We start from the raw sequence: 16,527 nt of genomic DNA on the forward strand, positions 1-16,527 counted from the left end.
AAAGTTTGGGTCAGGTTTATTCTGATGCTAATTGATTGTTTAAAGGAAGAAAGTTTAACGAAAGTAAATTGGAATGTAAGAAAATAGCTATTCTAAAAGGCAATGTTAGGAGTAATTTTTTTGGTTGTGTATCAAATTGATATGAAACAAAGAGCATAAATACTTTTAAAATCTTTAAAAAGGTTGAGTTTATAAAAAGGCTTTATTGTTACTAAGACTATTTCATTGAGTAGACTCGTGGTCTATTAATTTCATTTCGATCGCGATAAGAAAATTACACTACATGGGGCTTGAGCGATTGTCATAGTTTTAACAGTCTTAATGTTACTTATCAGTTCTCCTTGAGATAATGCCTTGCTTTTTAATTATTTTTTTCTAATAGTTTATAATACTTGAACATTATTGCCATTACTACAAATATTAAGTACAAACAATTTATAAAACACTCGTAAAGTTGAGATAGTGTGCAGCATTTTGCTGAGAACAGTCTGTCACTTGAAATCAGGCCCGTCTTTGAACGTCGACTGCGCGAGTCGCGTGAAATCTTCACTTAGTTTGTTTATTCGTTCTGAGTACTGAAAAGAAACACAATAATAAAGATAAAACATATTAATTCTGAATGTTTTTATAATTAATGTGAAAAGATTAATAATTATAGAAAGATTTGGTTATATACTTTGGCATTTGACTGTTTTTTTTTTTTGTTGTTTGTATTCTTCGTATAGTATTCTGTTTGTCACTTCTACTATACTATTGTTTGTTTCGAATGGCTAACGCGGCGGATGAGGAAGGCTAAATTCAACAGTGTGAGAGACAAATAGGTAGCCGGAAAATTTCAAGTAAAATTGGTTATAATAAGGTTAAGTAGTCTTACATCAGTTTCCTGCGAGTGGTGCGCCTGCGCTTGAGCTTGTTTCCCTTTCCTCTCCTCCTGTATTCTACAGTTAACATAATAGTTTATCTGATTCTGTAGCTTTACGAAAATCTTCCTGTATTCATCTTGTATTCTATTCATTTCATTTGTGACGTGAGCATCTTTTTTAGTTACATAATCCTAAAAAATAAAAATACATCGTTGAGTAGAAAAAAATCAAAACTAAAATTATCTTTAGTAAATACAAAAATAGAATGATTTTCCTTTCTCAAATTTGAAAACACGAATAATCATATGACATACAAAAACTGAACATACACTAAAGGTATGAGATAAATGTTATATTACATACCTTATAAGTAAAAATAGTTTTCTTAGCATTCTTATATTTGTCTTGTAGAACCTTCTGTTCCGCTAGCAACTTCTCATACTTTTGTTCTAGTTGAGCCAGTTTGGACTGCAGTTCCGCCGCCTTTGCCTTCATCACCATACATTCTTTAGTAGACGAACTACTTCTTTGTTTCCAATCTTCTCGTTCATTTTTCAATACATCTTCTAAAGACCCCAGGCGTGAAGCTCTCTCCTTATACCTTTCAGCCTTTAGTTTCCAATCTAAAACGCTATCTTTCGCTTTCTGACATTCCTCTTGTAAAACATTATGTTCCTTTATCAGTTCTGATATCTCACTCTCCTTAGATTCTAGTATTTGTGTAACTTTCGCTCTTTCCGCAAGAATAAATTCCTTCAACGCGTCCACTTCTTTAGCCTTTCTTTCGAGCAGTTCTTTCAACTTAGTGACGGTATCTATGTGCTCGTTTTCAATCTCTTTGATGCGACGGGCACAGTTCATTTCTACAGTTTTCATTTCTAATGTAAACTTTTCCGCTATTTGGTCCCTAATAGCTTTTTCTTTCATCATTAGTGCAGTCTGCAATAACAACACTTTGTTAACGAAATTCAGATGATAGTTTATCTGGTTTTAAATATAATTTTTTGTGCATGCATAGGTAAGCATTAAAAAACGAACACCTGCAGTCCTATTAAACATTGTTCTTGAAACTTCATCTACTGTGCAACCACACACATTAAAGGCAAGAAATAGTAAATAAAACTCAAAAACGCAATAATTTTAAGCATACTACGATTGTTATTATCAAAAATTAGTAAGCACAAGCACATTTCAAGATTTAAAACATTAACCCCCGGTTTCTGAGATACTTAGCGGTACTGATATTTAGCGGTAGTTTATCTATTCAATAACGTTTAAACTTATATAAAAAAATGCTATTGATTAGATAAACTACCGCTAAATGTATTCCGAAACCGGGCACAAGCGTATCTTAATTCTAATTTATAAGAAAATACCTTAGAAGCAATAGCATCTTCACACTCTTGTGCCAAGTTTTCATTGCTGGTGTGCAGCGAGGTGGTGGCGGGTGTGGGTGGAGACGCCGTCAGCTCCTCCGTGTTGGTGCCCACAGAGCGTTGCTCGCGCAGCTTGTTGAAGCGATCTATTATGTACTGCTGGAAAAACTCCGCCTTGCCTTTCAGCTCCTTCATTAGAGCCTCGTTGCTTTCTTGATTAGCTGTTGAGTTTTAATTCGTTTTACTTATTATACCCATGATTAGACTTATGAATAAAGTACTAGAGGATCCGACAGACATAGTCGCACACAAGAAGTTGAAGGCCTGCAATCGCAGCACTGTTTTTTTCTAAATCAACAATCACCACAATAATTTCTTACAATATACATAAAACCTTAACGAATAAATAACACTGTTTTTAAGGCAAAACCGAATTATGATGTTTAAACTTACCTAATTTGATAGTACACTTGCTAAGCTGATCATCTAGGTGTCGTATATGTTTCACGTGCTTCTCACACTGCGTGCACGGCTCTCTTTCTTTTCGCATCGCCGATTTTTCATCTAACAAAAATATTTCAAAATACATTTAGTAAGTTTTAAATAATAGCTAAAATACAAATATAGGTTTCCAATTTCAGTTAGTGACTAAAACAATGATTTGACCACCGTTTCAGCAACTGGAAGATAGTATAGGATAAGAATAGATAAAATTACAACCGACATTTGAGAATACATGTTAATATTCAAATTATCAAACAACTGATACTTAAGCAGACAATGAAAAGCCAGACCTTTATAACTTAACAACATTTTACCAAATACTAGAGCAATGTACCTTCTAAATACTTATCAAGTTTCTCAGTAAACTCCCTCTGTTTGTCTGTAAACTCTCTCTGCAACTCTGATATTCTCTTATTAGCTCTCTCCATCTCTTCTTTCGAGGTATTCAGGTCCGACGTGAGTTTTTCTATTTGCTGCTTCTGTTTCTCTAATCTTTCGACGTAGTCAGTCTCTTGTGATTTGTACAGTTCCTTCTCTTTTTGTATTTTTGATTGAAGGTCTTTTAGTTCTCGCGATACCGTGTCCCGAGCACTACATGCCTTAAAAATGAATATTATTAAAATTACACTATAGTTCTTGCTAAATAAATCCTTGTGGTTTGCCTTAACCTGTTATCAAGATAAGCTAACTGTACATATAATATTAATTTATTTAAAAGACAAATTTATAATATGGCTTAAATAGTAATCGAAAATAAGACATGAAACTAGTGTGACCACTTTTAAGCATCGTATTATTTGGTTTATGTGGAAATCGAAGGTAATGTCGCGGCTAATCGCGTCTCAAACGTTGCTCGAAAGTAAGTAAAATTATGGCATAAAGTACACACCTGTAAATATAATGTTTTCAGTTCACCATTCTCTTTGAGCGTGTCTTTCAGCTGCCCACTGTATCGTTCCAATTCACGCAACAAGTCTGCGTTCGCTTCCTGCACTATGGAAGCGCGGCTCCCCTTCTCTGACTTTAACTTCTCGTAATCTAATTCTAGTTGAGTGTGTTTGAGATCAAGCTGAAACAATAACAAATAAAATTAGTTAAAACATCTCGCAGTTTTATGCATTAAGGTTTTTGGCTAGATATAACAGTACGTCACTTTGCTACCACAAGTGCAGTGACTGTACCAGAAAATGCCATTGTTTAATCTGGCCGAAACGTCAAGCAAATCAAAGTAAATATTACATGGTCACTCCTTACATAACATTACACAATAGATATAAAGTAATCACAAACATTTGAAAGACAAGGCTTTTTAAGAAAGGGCAGAGAGATTAGTAATTTATGATTCTTGCACAAATTCATTTTGATCCTATAGAAAACTTGAAACTTCAGAAGATTATGAATCTAAATACGGGTAAAATCGTGGATCAAAGGTGTTTCTTACATTTTTAAGTTCACTTCTAACTTCTTCTATTTCATTCTGCAGTCTTTCGTTTTGTTGTTTGTAGCTCTCCAACAGTTCACTATCAGAGTTGCTGCCGAGGAGTTCCAGCTTGTTCTGTAACACGGCCATGCGGGAGTTCAGCTGCATTTCTAGACCTTTCTGCTCTTCCAGCTTAGCTCGAAGGTCTAACTCTTGTTTACGATGCTGTTCTATTTTCTTGTCCCTTTAAAATAAAAACGATATATTATAAGTTGTTTAAAATATAAACATGTTTAAATAAAAAATACTTTTGGTACTACTTTTTACCTTTTAGCAATTTCTTCTTGTAATGTTGCCAGCTTCTGCATTTGTTGCTTATACCGACTTAGAACTTCTTTTAGTGTTGCCAACTTTCCTGGTGATGGGGGTTCACCTAAAATAAAAATTGAAGTATTTCAACTTACAACTTTTTCTATGTGTATGAATAAACAAGAACACCAAAGAAACTAGGCTTTTCTAATCCTACAGAAAACTTTTGCTGTCGTAAATATATACACATGTTAAATTTACCAAGGTAAGTGTTATCAGGCAGGGACTCCATTAGTATTTGATGCAGAGTGGCTCTCCAATGTTCATACTCCTTCTGGCTAGAAGCCAACTTGTTTCTATACAAGACCAATTCATGGGCTGTCAATTCCAACTTAGACTGCAAAAGAAAAAAAAACACATTGAAATATAATTTATATATAAAAATTACAAAATAAGTAAATTAAAGTTTAGCTTTATTATGATTCAACATAGTATTTCGAAAGCTAGAGAGAACTTTGAAGTACTCTGTACTGTCATAAACATTAAATTTGACTTTATGTGTTGGTATTAAAGACACATTATTATATTAGCCAGCAAGGGTGCAGTAGATAAGTTCGCATTTCATCAAACTTACAAGTTAAAGCTTTGGAGTCAGACATTATTCACAATAAAAATCCTAAATTTACTTACACCTAACTCCTTAACTTGTTCCTTAGCTGCATTGCGTTCAGTCGTCAACTGGGAGACCTTTTCCTTCAGTCGCGAGGTCTCTCCGCTCACAAGGCGGCTCTGCGCCGACTCCAGTTCACTGGCCAATCTGTTTATTGTAGCACCTTTTTCTATTAGTATGTCTTCTTTTTCCCTGTCTTTTTCCATACAACGACGTTCTAGTGTCTTTATTTCGTTTTCCTGGAAGATTTAAATTTAAATAATATATAAAAATAAATGAATATACGTATGAGATAAGTAGACATTCAAAATAATTTGAATTTTAATGTCGGTATTTTTTATACTTACTTTTTCATCCAGTCTATTTTTAGCTTTCGTCAAATCGTTTTGTAATCTGTCCATTTCTTCTCGATGTCTGAAAATATAATTTTGATTATTTAAGTATGCACATAATATGTTATATTATTACGAAAATTTTTAAGGCAAATATTTAAAAAAAAACATTCACCTTTCTTGTTGTTCTCTGAATATTGCATCTGTGTCATGTGTATGAGCAACCTGTAAGTTGGAAATAAAGATTTTAATAAATTGTTCTAGGTTTTAAGTATTTCACTGAAAGTGCTATAGTTTGATCAAACAATATTTTCAGTATAATGTATAAACCCTTATGCAAGATTGATAAATAATGTAACATTTTATACCATTACCTGTAATGTATGTAGTCTCTGCTGAACATCTTGAAGGCTTATATTAGCTGAGCGCAGTTCCAATTTGAGTTGTTCTTTCTCTTGGTCACTCTCCATCAGCTTCTCTGATAGATTGTTCACCTGTTGTTCCAGCTCAATCAACTTATGCTTACTTGATGCTAGAAATATTAACAATTTAAATTAAAAATTCAAGTATGATGCAAATCAATACAGTACATAACTTTGTGTTTGAATTACCCCAATGGAGAATGCAAAAAAGAAAGTCAAGATATAGGTAAGGAATGCAGGAAAAAAAAAGCTTGTGGTTGTTGTTATATTCCTTTTTGTAAGGGCTGAAGAGACCCTGGACTCATTAGTGAGTTTGAAACAACAAAACATAGAAAAACTACTACACACACTGGTTAGGAACAGTACATTGGGCTCATACCAAGTAAATGATGAGCTTCTTGCAGTGAGAGTTCAGCCTTGTCTCTGTCATTGATAGCGGCTGCTAATCTTGCTCTTAAGCTATCTATCTCTGTATCCAGCTTCTGCATCTGACCAGCCAGTTGCTGACATTCTTTAACTCTTATCTAATCAAAAAAAAAATGTTTTAAAATTGACATGTTTGCTGAATACCACATATGTATTTGCATACATATGTGGTATTCAGCAAACATGTGTATGCTACCACATATCTACCACATATGTATGCAAATACATATGTGGTATTCTGGTATCCTGGTAAGTTTGCTACTTGAGGATAAAGCTACAATACAGTTCCGATCATACTTTTTTATTTTGATTATTGCTATTTGTCAATCATAAATACACAGTTACTGTAAAATAACTCAGAGAAATAAACACAAATAAAGCCACATAATGTTCATAGATATTTATATCTGGGATAAAAGGATGTCCAAAAACTTACCTCATACATAACTTTCAACTGTTCATTGTTCATATATTCTCTTTCACAGTTGTTTATTCCATTCATGTGACCTAAAAAAGATGGTTAAAATAATTTAAATGAAAGGTAGACAGTCTCCTTAAAGGTAACATTGAATTTTTGATATAATTTATTACTAAATTAAAGTGTAATAACTTTTAAATCATCATATTTCATGATTATAATATGTCAACTTGCAACTGGCCATTGCAAACTATAGTTCAAACAATAAGACTTTTCAACATTATTTCCCATATATTTATTAAATCTGTATATTTATATTACCTCTATACTCCTGTTGATAATAATGATTCTGTCCATCACCAGCACCATAAGGACTGAACTGGGCTTTTAAGGATTCCGTGTCATGTCTCATGTGACCCATGTGGTTCTTAGGAGTGTCACAATACATCTTAGGAGATTCTGACTCATGCTGATTCTCTTTTAAGTGGGTAAGAGACTCCACATAAGTCGGTGGTAGCCCTGTTCTTGTCTGTTGAACTGTGGATGTTAAGTTAATTTTAAATTTTGTAAAATATTGCACAGCATAAAAAAAATTATACATTAATGAACTCACAAATGGGTTGAAAGATGAATGCATAAAATTTCACTCATTTTTTTAAATATATTTACTGCATAAATCTTATGTTACAATAATAATTTTCATACATTTACTGTCACTTTCTCTTTTGGATAAGTTATCTGACGCTTGTCCACCAGATGTGAAAATGGTTCTTATGCTTGTAGCCTGTTTAGTACCACTTTACAATAGTAAACACTTACCTCCATTGCTTTGTTGTGGGTCCAGTGTGTAGTTCCCACTACTGTTAACTGAACTAGCTTCATCATCATCCAACAGATCGTCAAAAGCATTCGCCAACTTATGCTTTAGCTACAAACAAAAACATATCTTCAAAACAACAGAAACATGGTATAACCAACACCACAAACAATCGTTTGATAGTCATAACATCGGTTGTAAACAACTGTCATGTACTTTTTATGAGGGCATTTAGCTGAATAGTAAGTAATATGTTTAATTTATTACCTCTTCGTTCCGCCGTTTCTGATCCTCTAGTTCCTCTTGCTCGTCGAGTCGGTCTTGAGCGCTATTGTTTATGTGGATACTCGCGGCACCTTGAAACAAACTCATTCCGGGACCGTCCATAGCTATCAGATATTTTGATCTACAAGACTATGAGGCGATGAAAAGGAACACTTCAAATACATGTATAAAAGTCTTATTGACAAACAACAGTAACAACAGATACGTTTACAACGTGTGTATTACGTAGATTTTTGTAACAAAATTAACCAAAACAAGTTTTGAAAATCGTTTGGCTGATGTTGCCAGTAAAAACATGACGTGAAGCGGTGAAGCAAAGCCAAATTAATAAATATACCTAATTTAATAATTACCTCCCTTTGTCTACCTACCGTTGTTATTTTATTATTTAAAAAAGTTTTATAAAGTAGATTATCTTTTATTCAAATAAAGGTATTCCTTATTATTATTTATTCGCAGAAAATATGGTACAAAAGTTGGTTATCAAATTAATAATACATATTTTATTGCGTTTGTTTTATCATTCTTATTTTATTTAACCCTCTCTGAATACGCTATATTTATTTTGCTAGTTCCAAAAATAGTCTCTATAGATATACCGTCTTCTATTGTACTTAATAAATATAATGAATATTTTTGTTTTCCACTTATTTGGTAGGTACCTACCTACCTGATGGCTGATGTATTAAAGTTTGAAGTGGTAGGTTACACTAATACTGGTTGTAGTGTTGTTCAATACTCTCTATAAATACCTACCTATACGATTAACTCGATAATTGATAATTTGATAATCTATTTTTCTCATAGACACGTAAACGACGATGAGCAGCGTGATACCGTAGGGTGCGTACATAGACCCCTTAAAATTAATCTAGTAAATTATAGCCCTCCCATCCCGCAGCGATATTTTATTTATATCCGATATTTTACTTAAACTTTGCTATTTCTTTGTAACGAGACTCTTTGGTTTGACCGAAAATATCCAATGGCAGCTCGCCCTCTTAACACTCAGTAGAAGTAGAGAAAGGAGTGTACCACGTGATCATTAATATTGAAAATGAATGTTTTATTCACCAATCGATAAGTCATTCGTCTCCTATAAAACGAAAAAAGTCGTCTCGTCTCGCTCGCTTAACACATCCCTACAGACTTAAAAATCGTCTCTGAACTTTAGTCGGCTTGTCAGTTGTCACTGTTGTCAGTCAAACTTCGTATCCAATTTTATAAGGTTATTTTTACCTTAATATTTTGAATATATTTCTCCGATTTTTTTTAAATAAAAGAAAACAATATGGGTTTTCGGCCAGTTACTCATGTCCTCTTTGATATGGATGGTTTACTATTAAGTGAGTTTTTTACACATATAATATCTCAAATTCTTAAACTTACTTATACATACCTATTTCGTTATCGGTATTTTTGTATGTATGTACCTATTTATTGAAGATAGACAAATCATTTCATGGTTCTTTATTACAATTATAGATACAGAAGACTTATACACGGTCGCATATCAAAATATATTGACGCCGTATGGAAAAAAATATACTTACGATTTGAAAATCAAACTTATGGGGTTGCAGGGCCATGAGGCTGCGCAGTTGGTAATATCTAGTTTAGATGTACCGTTAACTGTAGATCAGTGGCTTTCAGAAACTAAGAAACAGTATGAGCTACTATTCCCTGAATCAAAGGTCATGCCAGGTAAAACAAAAAAAATGTTTCCTCAATATAAATGCAACTATTATAGAATGCATTAACTATTACATTTGATTAAAAAATTCTAGGTGCTAAGAAGTTGATAGAGCATTTACATAAACACAACATACCAATTGCTCTAGCCACCAGTTCAAGCAAAGATGGTTATGAATTAAAAACAGATAGACATCATCAGGAGCTGTTCTCTCTGTTCAATATTAAAACATTTGGTTCATCAGACCCTGAAGTCAAGAAAGGCAAACCTCATCCTGATATATTCCTTGTTACTGCTGACAGATTTCCTGATAAACCAAAACCTGAACAGGTAAAAAGATAATTAAATAAATACACTGCCTTTATTCTATTTTATTAATCTTGAAATAACAAATTAATATTACTTGCTGTACTGGTACTAATCCCTACTTTCTATTTTCACCTAACTTGGCTCCTAATTAAACTTGTCTAGTTACTTAAATGAAACAATAATGTTTTAGTGTTTGGTATTTGAGGATGCAGTGAATGGGGTGAAGGCAGCAAGAGCTGCAGGGATGCAGGTAGTGATGGTACCTGATGCCAGGCTAGACAAGACCTTGACTACTGAAGCCACTGTTGTACTTAATAGCTTAGAAGAATTCCAACCGGAACTGTTTGGCCTACCCCCGTTTGATGCCTAGACATAGAAGCATAAATTATAGTAATTGCAGCAAATATACTACTAAATTGGCACCAATATAGAACAGTATATTATTGTGTTTACAGTTTAATCTACTAGTAAATTGGCACCTGAGTTAGTTGTGAAATGATTTGTTTAACTTACTTTATGAGCATTATGATGACATAGCCAAAGTTATATCAATTATTTTATTCCAATTGATATAGTGCTTCATATAGTGTTTATTTAACAATAAAATAATGCAGGTCAAAAAGGCAACAATTTTGGTTTTTTTTATATAAAAGGGAAAAATAGTATAAATAAAAGTAACAATCACTGTAAATCATACTTGAAAATGTTGGTTAAGCATTTATGTAACTATGTACAAAACTAGCTAATATATAAAATGTATATAAGATGTATCTTATGTATTTGTTACATAAGTCATTACTGATAAGATAATAATATGATTGACATAACATCTAGTCTTGGCAATGCCATACCGGAATACATTTGTAGTTTGTACATTGTCACTTAAAAGTGTTCTCTATTATTTTTTATTTACTTTAATTAGCAAAAGCAGTTGTGATTAGGGAATAAGACAGAAATAAAAATGTTTAAACCAGTAACACATGTTTTGTTTGATATGGATGGGTTATTGCTAAGTAAGTCATAATATCTTAATTAAGTACACTGATTAGTCTACTAAAGTATTTCATATTCAGTTTCCTGTTGAAATTTTGTATCGATAGAATAATTATGCTTTTAGATAAAGTTAGTTTAAGTTTTGTAATCATAAATTTTCAGATACAGAAGAATTGTACACCATTGGATTTGAAAAATTAGCAAATCGTTATGGTAAATCATTCACATTTGCACTGAAGACCAAAATAATGGGTATGCAGACTATAGAGTTTTCTAAACACATTATAAATGATCTTGAACTACCACTTACAGTAGAAGAGTTTGTAATGGAAACTCGAAAAATCTTTACAGAATTATTTCCACAATCTAAAATCATGCCTGGTAAGTTTAAGTTATACATAACAGTGTAGAAAATTACAGTGATACAATACATACATAAATATTATGCTTGTTAAATTTGCGTTTTGCTGTTTATGTAGTGCGGAAAATATGTTGCATGTTTCAAGGTTACTATATCTAACTATGCAATTGCAATGATGTGTTAAGTACACATAATAACGTCAATATTGTTATTTTGCAGGAGCGGAGAAACTGCTTCGTCATCTTCACGAACACAATGTTGGTATTGGACTAGCTACAAGCAGCAGTAACGAGACATATGAAATGAAAACAGTAAACCACAAGGAATTGTTTAATCTATTTCCGTATAAAACTATGGGATCCTCAGACCCTGCAGTTAAGAGGGGAAAACCATTTCCTGATATATTTCTGGTTGCAGCCAACAAGTTTCCTGAGAAGCCATCTCCTGATAAGGTAACTACCAATGCTCTGAAATTAAGTGTTTTTGAATGAAGCTAATTAAATATTACTTTCAATGTTTAGAAACTTTTATGGGTCATAAAACTAAGACATGATGTCTAATGATTATCACTACTACGTGCTGTTTTGGCCTTGAATACAGGTGAATCTTTGTCAGTAAAATTCTCTTTAACCCAATATAATCATCTGCAATAGATGAATATGATGGAAAAATAATGTTTTGTATGACATCACAGCTAATTCTTCTTATGTTTTATTTTCAGTGTCTCGTATTTGAAGATTCTATAAATGGAGTGAAGTCAGGTCGGGCGGCAGGCATGCAAGTCGTCATGGTGCCTGATCGTCGGCTGGATCGTGGTCTCACCACTGAAGCGACACTCGTTCTCAATTCCATAGAGGAATTCCAGCCGGAACTCTTTGGATTGCCACCATATAGAAGTTAAAGTTAATCTTAATTTTTTACTGGCATCTCACGTGATCTATAGCAGTTATGTTAGTATGGTTTAGTGGTTGTCATTTTTTCGTAAATGTTTTGCCAAATGTGTTTACAATAGATTTTTAAGTTTAAAACATCAATGTTTGTATATTTTGTTTTTAGATCTGTGATGGCATTGATTTATTTATTACATATCTTATTTTACTTAGTTCTTAAATATATTATTTTATACTAAGGTTTTGAATAAAATATAGCAAGTGGTGCTAAGTATATTTTTTATTTAAATATTTTCCATTGACTAGACATAAGAGGTTCTTGTTGAGTCAGGTACAGAACTGTTGATAATACTGTATGTTTGACATAGATATGGTTTGATATTATGTGTTAGATAAATACTAATTATAATGTACATCGATTTTTACTTAACACTGGCAAGATAACTGTAAACAACTGTTAAAACTAGCAAAAAAGACACATAGGAACTACATTCTGGTGTGTTTGTGAACTAGCTTGGATACATAACAATAAAATATTTTAAACCATCTAGGTAGCAAAACAAACAACAGTTAGTATATACACAATAGAAAACAGATTTGGTGTTACTCAATATAGCTCTAGTAGAAAAATAAAACAGCAACCTATTTAAAAAAATATAAGATAAGTACCTGTGTCCATGTTAAGTACATAAAATATTTAAGTCATCATTAATATGACATTTATTTTTGGTACCCACATTTGTTACAACAATATTAGGTAGGTTGGTACTGATTTTCTTCCCAATTGACTGTAGGTACAAGCACCAACAAATATATATACTTTGTATAAAGCTTGGTTCACTCCTCAAAAGCTGGAAGCCCAAATAACTCAGGTTTAAAGTCCTCCAAAGACTTGAGTACTAGTGTAGCAGTCTGTAGTTCCTTTGCATCAATGCGAGGGTCTGGAACAGCCACCACTTGCATGTTGGCAGCATTTGCTGCTTTTATACCATTCACTGCATCTTCAAAGACAAGGCACTGGAAATAAAAAGGATATTGTTTACTTTAAATAAAAAAGGACATTTGGAGAAGTATATGTGTAAATGATCGCTGGCATATTTTTTATAGTATACAAAGGGATAAGGCCACAATCAAAGGTGTTGCATTCTATTGTAATTAATGAAACATAGGCTAAAAATTAATTTCATCCAACATAACCTTATAATGTTGGCTCAATTTAGTCTTAGAACAAAGCATTGATTCATGTTGTTCACTTACTTAATCAAACAATTTGATTAAGTTTATGGACTACAACTGACCTTTCTTTATCTTATCTATCATGAGACTGTAGTTTTAAAAATAATTATCTATACTTACATCTTCTGGCTTTGGTTTGTCAGGAAATCTTGAAGCACAGACAAGAAATATGGCAGGGTCAGGTTTGCCTTTTGTGACCTCTGGGTCAGTTGAACCCATTGTGAGATGATGAAATAGTCCTAATATATCTTTGTGGTTCTGCATCTTCTTATCCACACTTTCCTTGGCCGAGCTAGTGGCCATTGCTATTGGTACACCCTTCTTGTGTAAGTGCTCTACTAACCTCCTTGCACCTGTTTAAACATAATATAAGTACGGTTAACATAAAAAAATACATGATTAAAAATAATATAAAATTGCAACCATATTTTTAAGCAATTAGAGGTCTTCTTTTTAAATATTGCATGTTTGTGTTAAATGTTATGCTGACAAATCCCAAGATGAAAATATTTTCAATCTCGAAACCATGGAAAGCAGGAAACATTAAAATTTAGTCAAGGCAAGACAGTGGTCTACTAATATTATGCTATTAAGATTAAAGTTGATACAATCATTGATACCTATGTAATAAAAAAAAACATGAATTAACTTATGATTTCTGTCTTGTCATGATAATGCAACTTCTTGAATACTGATGACGGTGAAGTAGTTAACGCAATAGTGTTGATACAACAATAAACACATATCATGCACTTTATACATCACTTGGAACCAATTTAATTTTACCTGGCATTAGCTGCACATTAGGGAACAGTACCTCGTATAATTGACCACACTCCTGCATGAACTGCTCTTTCGTAAGGGGCAAATCTAACGCTCTAATAATTTTTTCGGCACATTCGTGACCTTGGAAGCCAAGAAGACTGGCTTTAAGCTCCCACGTAAATTCTTTCCCATATTTAGCACATACAGTGGTAAAAGCTTCAGTATATAATACCTCAGAATCTGAAAATTGTAAAGATTATGTAATCTAAACTATAACATCATTATAATTACTCAATGTTTGGTTCTAAACATGAGAACTTACCAAGTAGCAACCCGTCTAAATCAAACAATACGTGGGTTACCTTTTGAAATTCCATTTGTCTTATTATCTTTTTTAAAGATTTCTAAAAATAAAGTGTGTTTTTATTCAGTTTTGTATAATATATGCTATTTTTATGTAAAGTTTGGTTGCTACGGTTAAAATGATAAAATTGACACATGCCATGCATGGTTGTTAGCTGTCAGCAGTGTCAATGCCTGTATAAGTTTATGAACGAAACTTTTTTTGTACTTTAATTTATTACTGTTGTTTATATTATTGAATTTTTTATAATTTTCTTCCTGGACTGACGTTGCAATACAAGATAGTGAAAATTAATTAAAAGAACAATCATTATTTTGTATCTCTGTAAAAAAATAAAGTATGTCACGTAAGTTGGAACGTCACGTTTAGATTCAAATTTAAAATCGGGCGCCTATTTCGTTGAGTTACTAAAGGTTTATAATATAGACCCCTAAAAGGATAATACATACCTATAATATAACCTATAATACCTAAATAATTAAAGCTAAAGAGGACGTTTACTTTTCAAGTTTTGAGCCCCTACAAAACCTGTAGTCTAATCTACCCGAGAAACTACCGCCTAGCCATCTTTAAATAATGTGGATCCTGTACATATTATGTACCTATGTAATGTGTTAAATTAACAACGATAATGAGCTCACTGAAATTTTAAGATATGTATGTAAGGTTTTCTCGCGAAATTCTCTAAGCTGTATCGCTAGCTACATACATACAGTCGTTAACATCTACAAAGTGAGACGTAAAAATATTGTTAGAATTCGAACATCATCTACAGTACGCATCTAGGTAGTATTTAATTCATAATTCTCGTATATGTACGAGATATGAGAGTAAAGAAATGATTGTTGAAATTGAGCAACTGCCTGGGAATTCCGGTTTCAACTTTCAGGATTTGGTGTTAATAATCTTTTTTGTTTCCTTGTTTATTTATAATTCATTCGCTTAAAAGCGCTCGTACACAAATTAAATGATTATAAGAAGAAAGCTTAATACAGTACCTCGGCGCTTTGCTCAACAATGTAACTAGGTAATTAGGTAGGTTCATCATATCGATATGTAGGAGCAAACTTGTAAAGCACCGACCCTACGATGTAGGTAGTATGGGTTTATCTTAATAAACGTATTAAATACCTATATGTTTATTCACAAAAGAGGACGGGTTATTCCACGTTGGCTGTACCCGGGCGTCCTTCATTATACTTTTGTCGGGAGCTGGATACAAGGTGACCTTAGTATATTTGGCAAGGTCTTGTCTGTTTCCTTTTGGTTTTATCTTATCCTGGATAACGTTGCAAGAAAAAAACAGAAGACGGTTGCTAAGAAATACATACATAGGTAGGTGTGTATTAAGTAACGGAAGAAAAAAATATTAAAATTAGAAAAAGTGAATAGTATGCATCAATGTAAGTTGCTTTGTGCTCATAATCGTAATTTTAATGACATTGCAAGTGACCTTGCAGAAGACCTCAGGGACATTCACCCTTATTCGAATTATTATCAACTTGGCAAATATTTTCATTATCATTTCAGATAGGTATAGGTACCTACCTACTTATATTAAATTTTTTTGGCTCACACATTTCGGAGAATCATTATTTTAAGATGTTTAAGAATTAAATCAAAATGTTCTTTAATATGATAATTAATTATTAAGCTACTGAGGTTTTAACACGATTAAGCTCTAGATTAGCAGACGCTTATAAAAAAACAGCAGGAACCGTATATTATTTTTAGATATCATTAACGAACTATAGGTTTAGGCGCATTAGGGCTAATTCTCATTATGGCAACCGACTCGCTAATGGACTACTTCTCATTATGGCCACTTCTCATTTTGGCTACTTCTGAATACGGCTACTTCTCACTTGGGCTACTTCTCATTAGGGCTACTTCTCACTTGGGCTACTTCTCAATAGGGCAACTTCTCACTTGGGCTACTTCTCGTTAGGGCTACTTCTCAAAATTGGGGAATGTTTATTGAAATAAATGCTGTCTTTATGTACATATAATATAACATGTTTATTCATTCATAAGAGATGAATGACATTATTATAAGAATAAATCAACATTAATT

At 32.8% G+C, this 16,527-nt stretch overlaps 3 protein-coding genes across 5 annotated transcripts; 1 reads left to right on the forward strand and 2 right to left on the reverse strand.

Moving 5' to 3' along the window:
• Positions 1–365: 365 nt before the first annotated feature.
• LOC142982064 (uncharacterized) lies at positions 366–8,137 on the reverse strand. Its single transcript, XM_076128363.1, has 19 exons — positions 7,825–8,137; positions 7,560–7,668; positions 7,062–7,277; positions 6,759–6,829; positions 6,276–6,420; positions 5,849–6,006; positions 5,650–5,699; positions 5,490–5,556; positions 5,163–5,381; positions 4,734–4,869; positions 4,491–4,596; positions 4,185–4,407; positions 3,633–3,812; positions 3,078–3,342; positions 2,693–2,803; positions 2,240–2,460; positions 1,227–1,802; positions 875–1,054; positions 366–575 (listed from the first exon to the last, which is right to left on the reverse strand). The coding sequence occupies exons 1-19, from the start codon at positions 7,942–7,944 to the stop codon at positions 492–494; spliced, it is 3,237 nt and encodes a 1,078-aa protein (XP_075984478.1). The 5' UTR covers positions 7,945–8,137; the 3' UTR covers positions 366–491.
• An 859-nt stretch (positions 8,138–8,996) lies between these two features.
• LOC142982144 (pseudouridine-5'-phosphatase-like) lies at positions 8,997–12,291 on the forward strand. 3 transcript variants are annotated; one of them, XM_076128499.1, is made up of 5 exons: positions 8,997–9,188; positions 9,328–9,546; positions 11,000–11,218; positions 11,418–11,650; positions 11,920–12,291. In XM_076128499.1, the coding sequence occupies exons 1-5, from the start codon at positions 9,134–9,136 to the stop codon at positions 12,097–12,099; spliced, it is 906 nt and encodes a 301-aa protein (XP_075984614.1). In that variant the 5' UTR covers positions 8,997–9,133; the 3' UTR covers positions 12,100–12,291. The 3 variants fall into 3 exon arrangements, with proteins under 3 accessions (XP_075984614.1, XP_075984613.1, XP_075984611.1); XM_076128498.1 differs by lacking the exon at positions 9,328–9,546 and having other exon boundaries at positions 8,999–9,188; positions 11,920–12,286; XM_076128496.1 differs by lacking the exons at positions 11,000–11,218; positions 11,418–11,650; positions 11,920–12,291 and adding exons at positions 9,630–9,865; positions 10,035–10,809 and having other exon boundaries at positions 8,999–9,188.
• Positions 12,292–12,350: 59 nt separating this feature from the next.
• On the reverse strand, positions 12,351–14,599 carry LOC142982145 (pseudouridine-5'-phosphatase-like). Its single transcript, XM_076128500.1, has 4 exons — positions 14,412–14,599; positions 14,111–14,329; positions 13,445–13,677; positions 12,351–13,105 (listed from the first exon to the last, which is right to left on the reverse strand). The coding sequence occupies exons 1-4, from the start codon at positions 14,464–14,466 to the stop codon at positions 12,926–12,928; spliced, it is 687 nt and encodes a 228-aa protein (XP_075984615.1). The 5' UTR covers positions 14,467–14,599; the 3' UTR covers positions 12,351–12,925.
• Positions 14,600–16,527: the final 1,928 nt, after the last annotated feature.

The sequence above is a fragment of the Anticarsia gemmatalis genome, chromosome 21 (genome assembly GCF_050436995.1).
Source record: "Anticarsia gemmatalis isolate Benzon Research Colony breed Stoneville strain chromosome 21, ilAntGemm2 primary, whole genome shotgun sequence".
NCBI lineage: Eukaryota > Metazoa > Arthropoda > Insecta > Lepidoptera > Erebidae > Anticarsia > Anticarsia gemmatalis.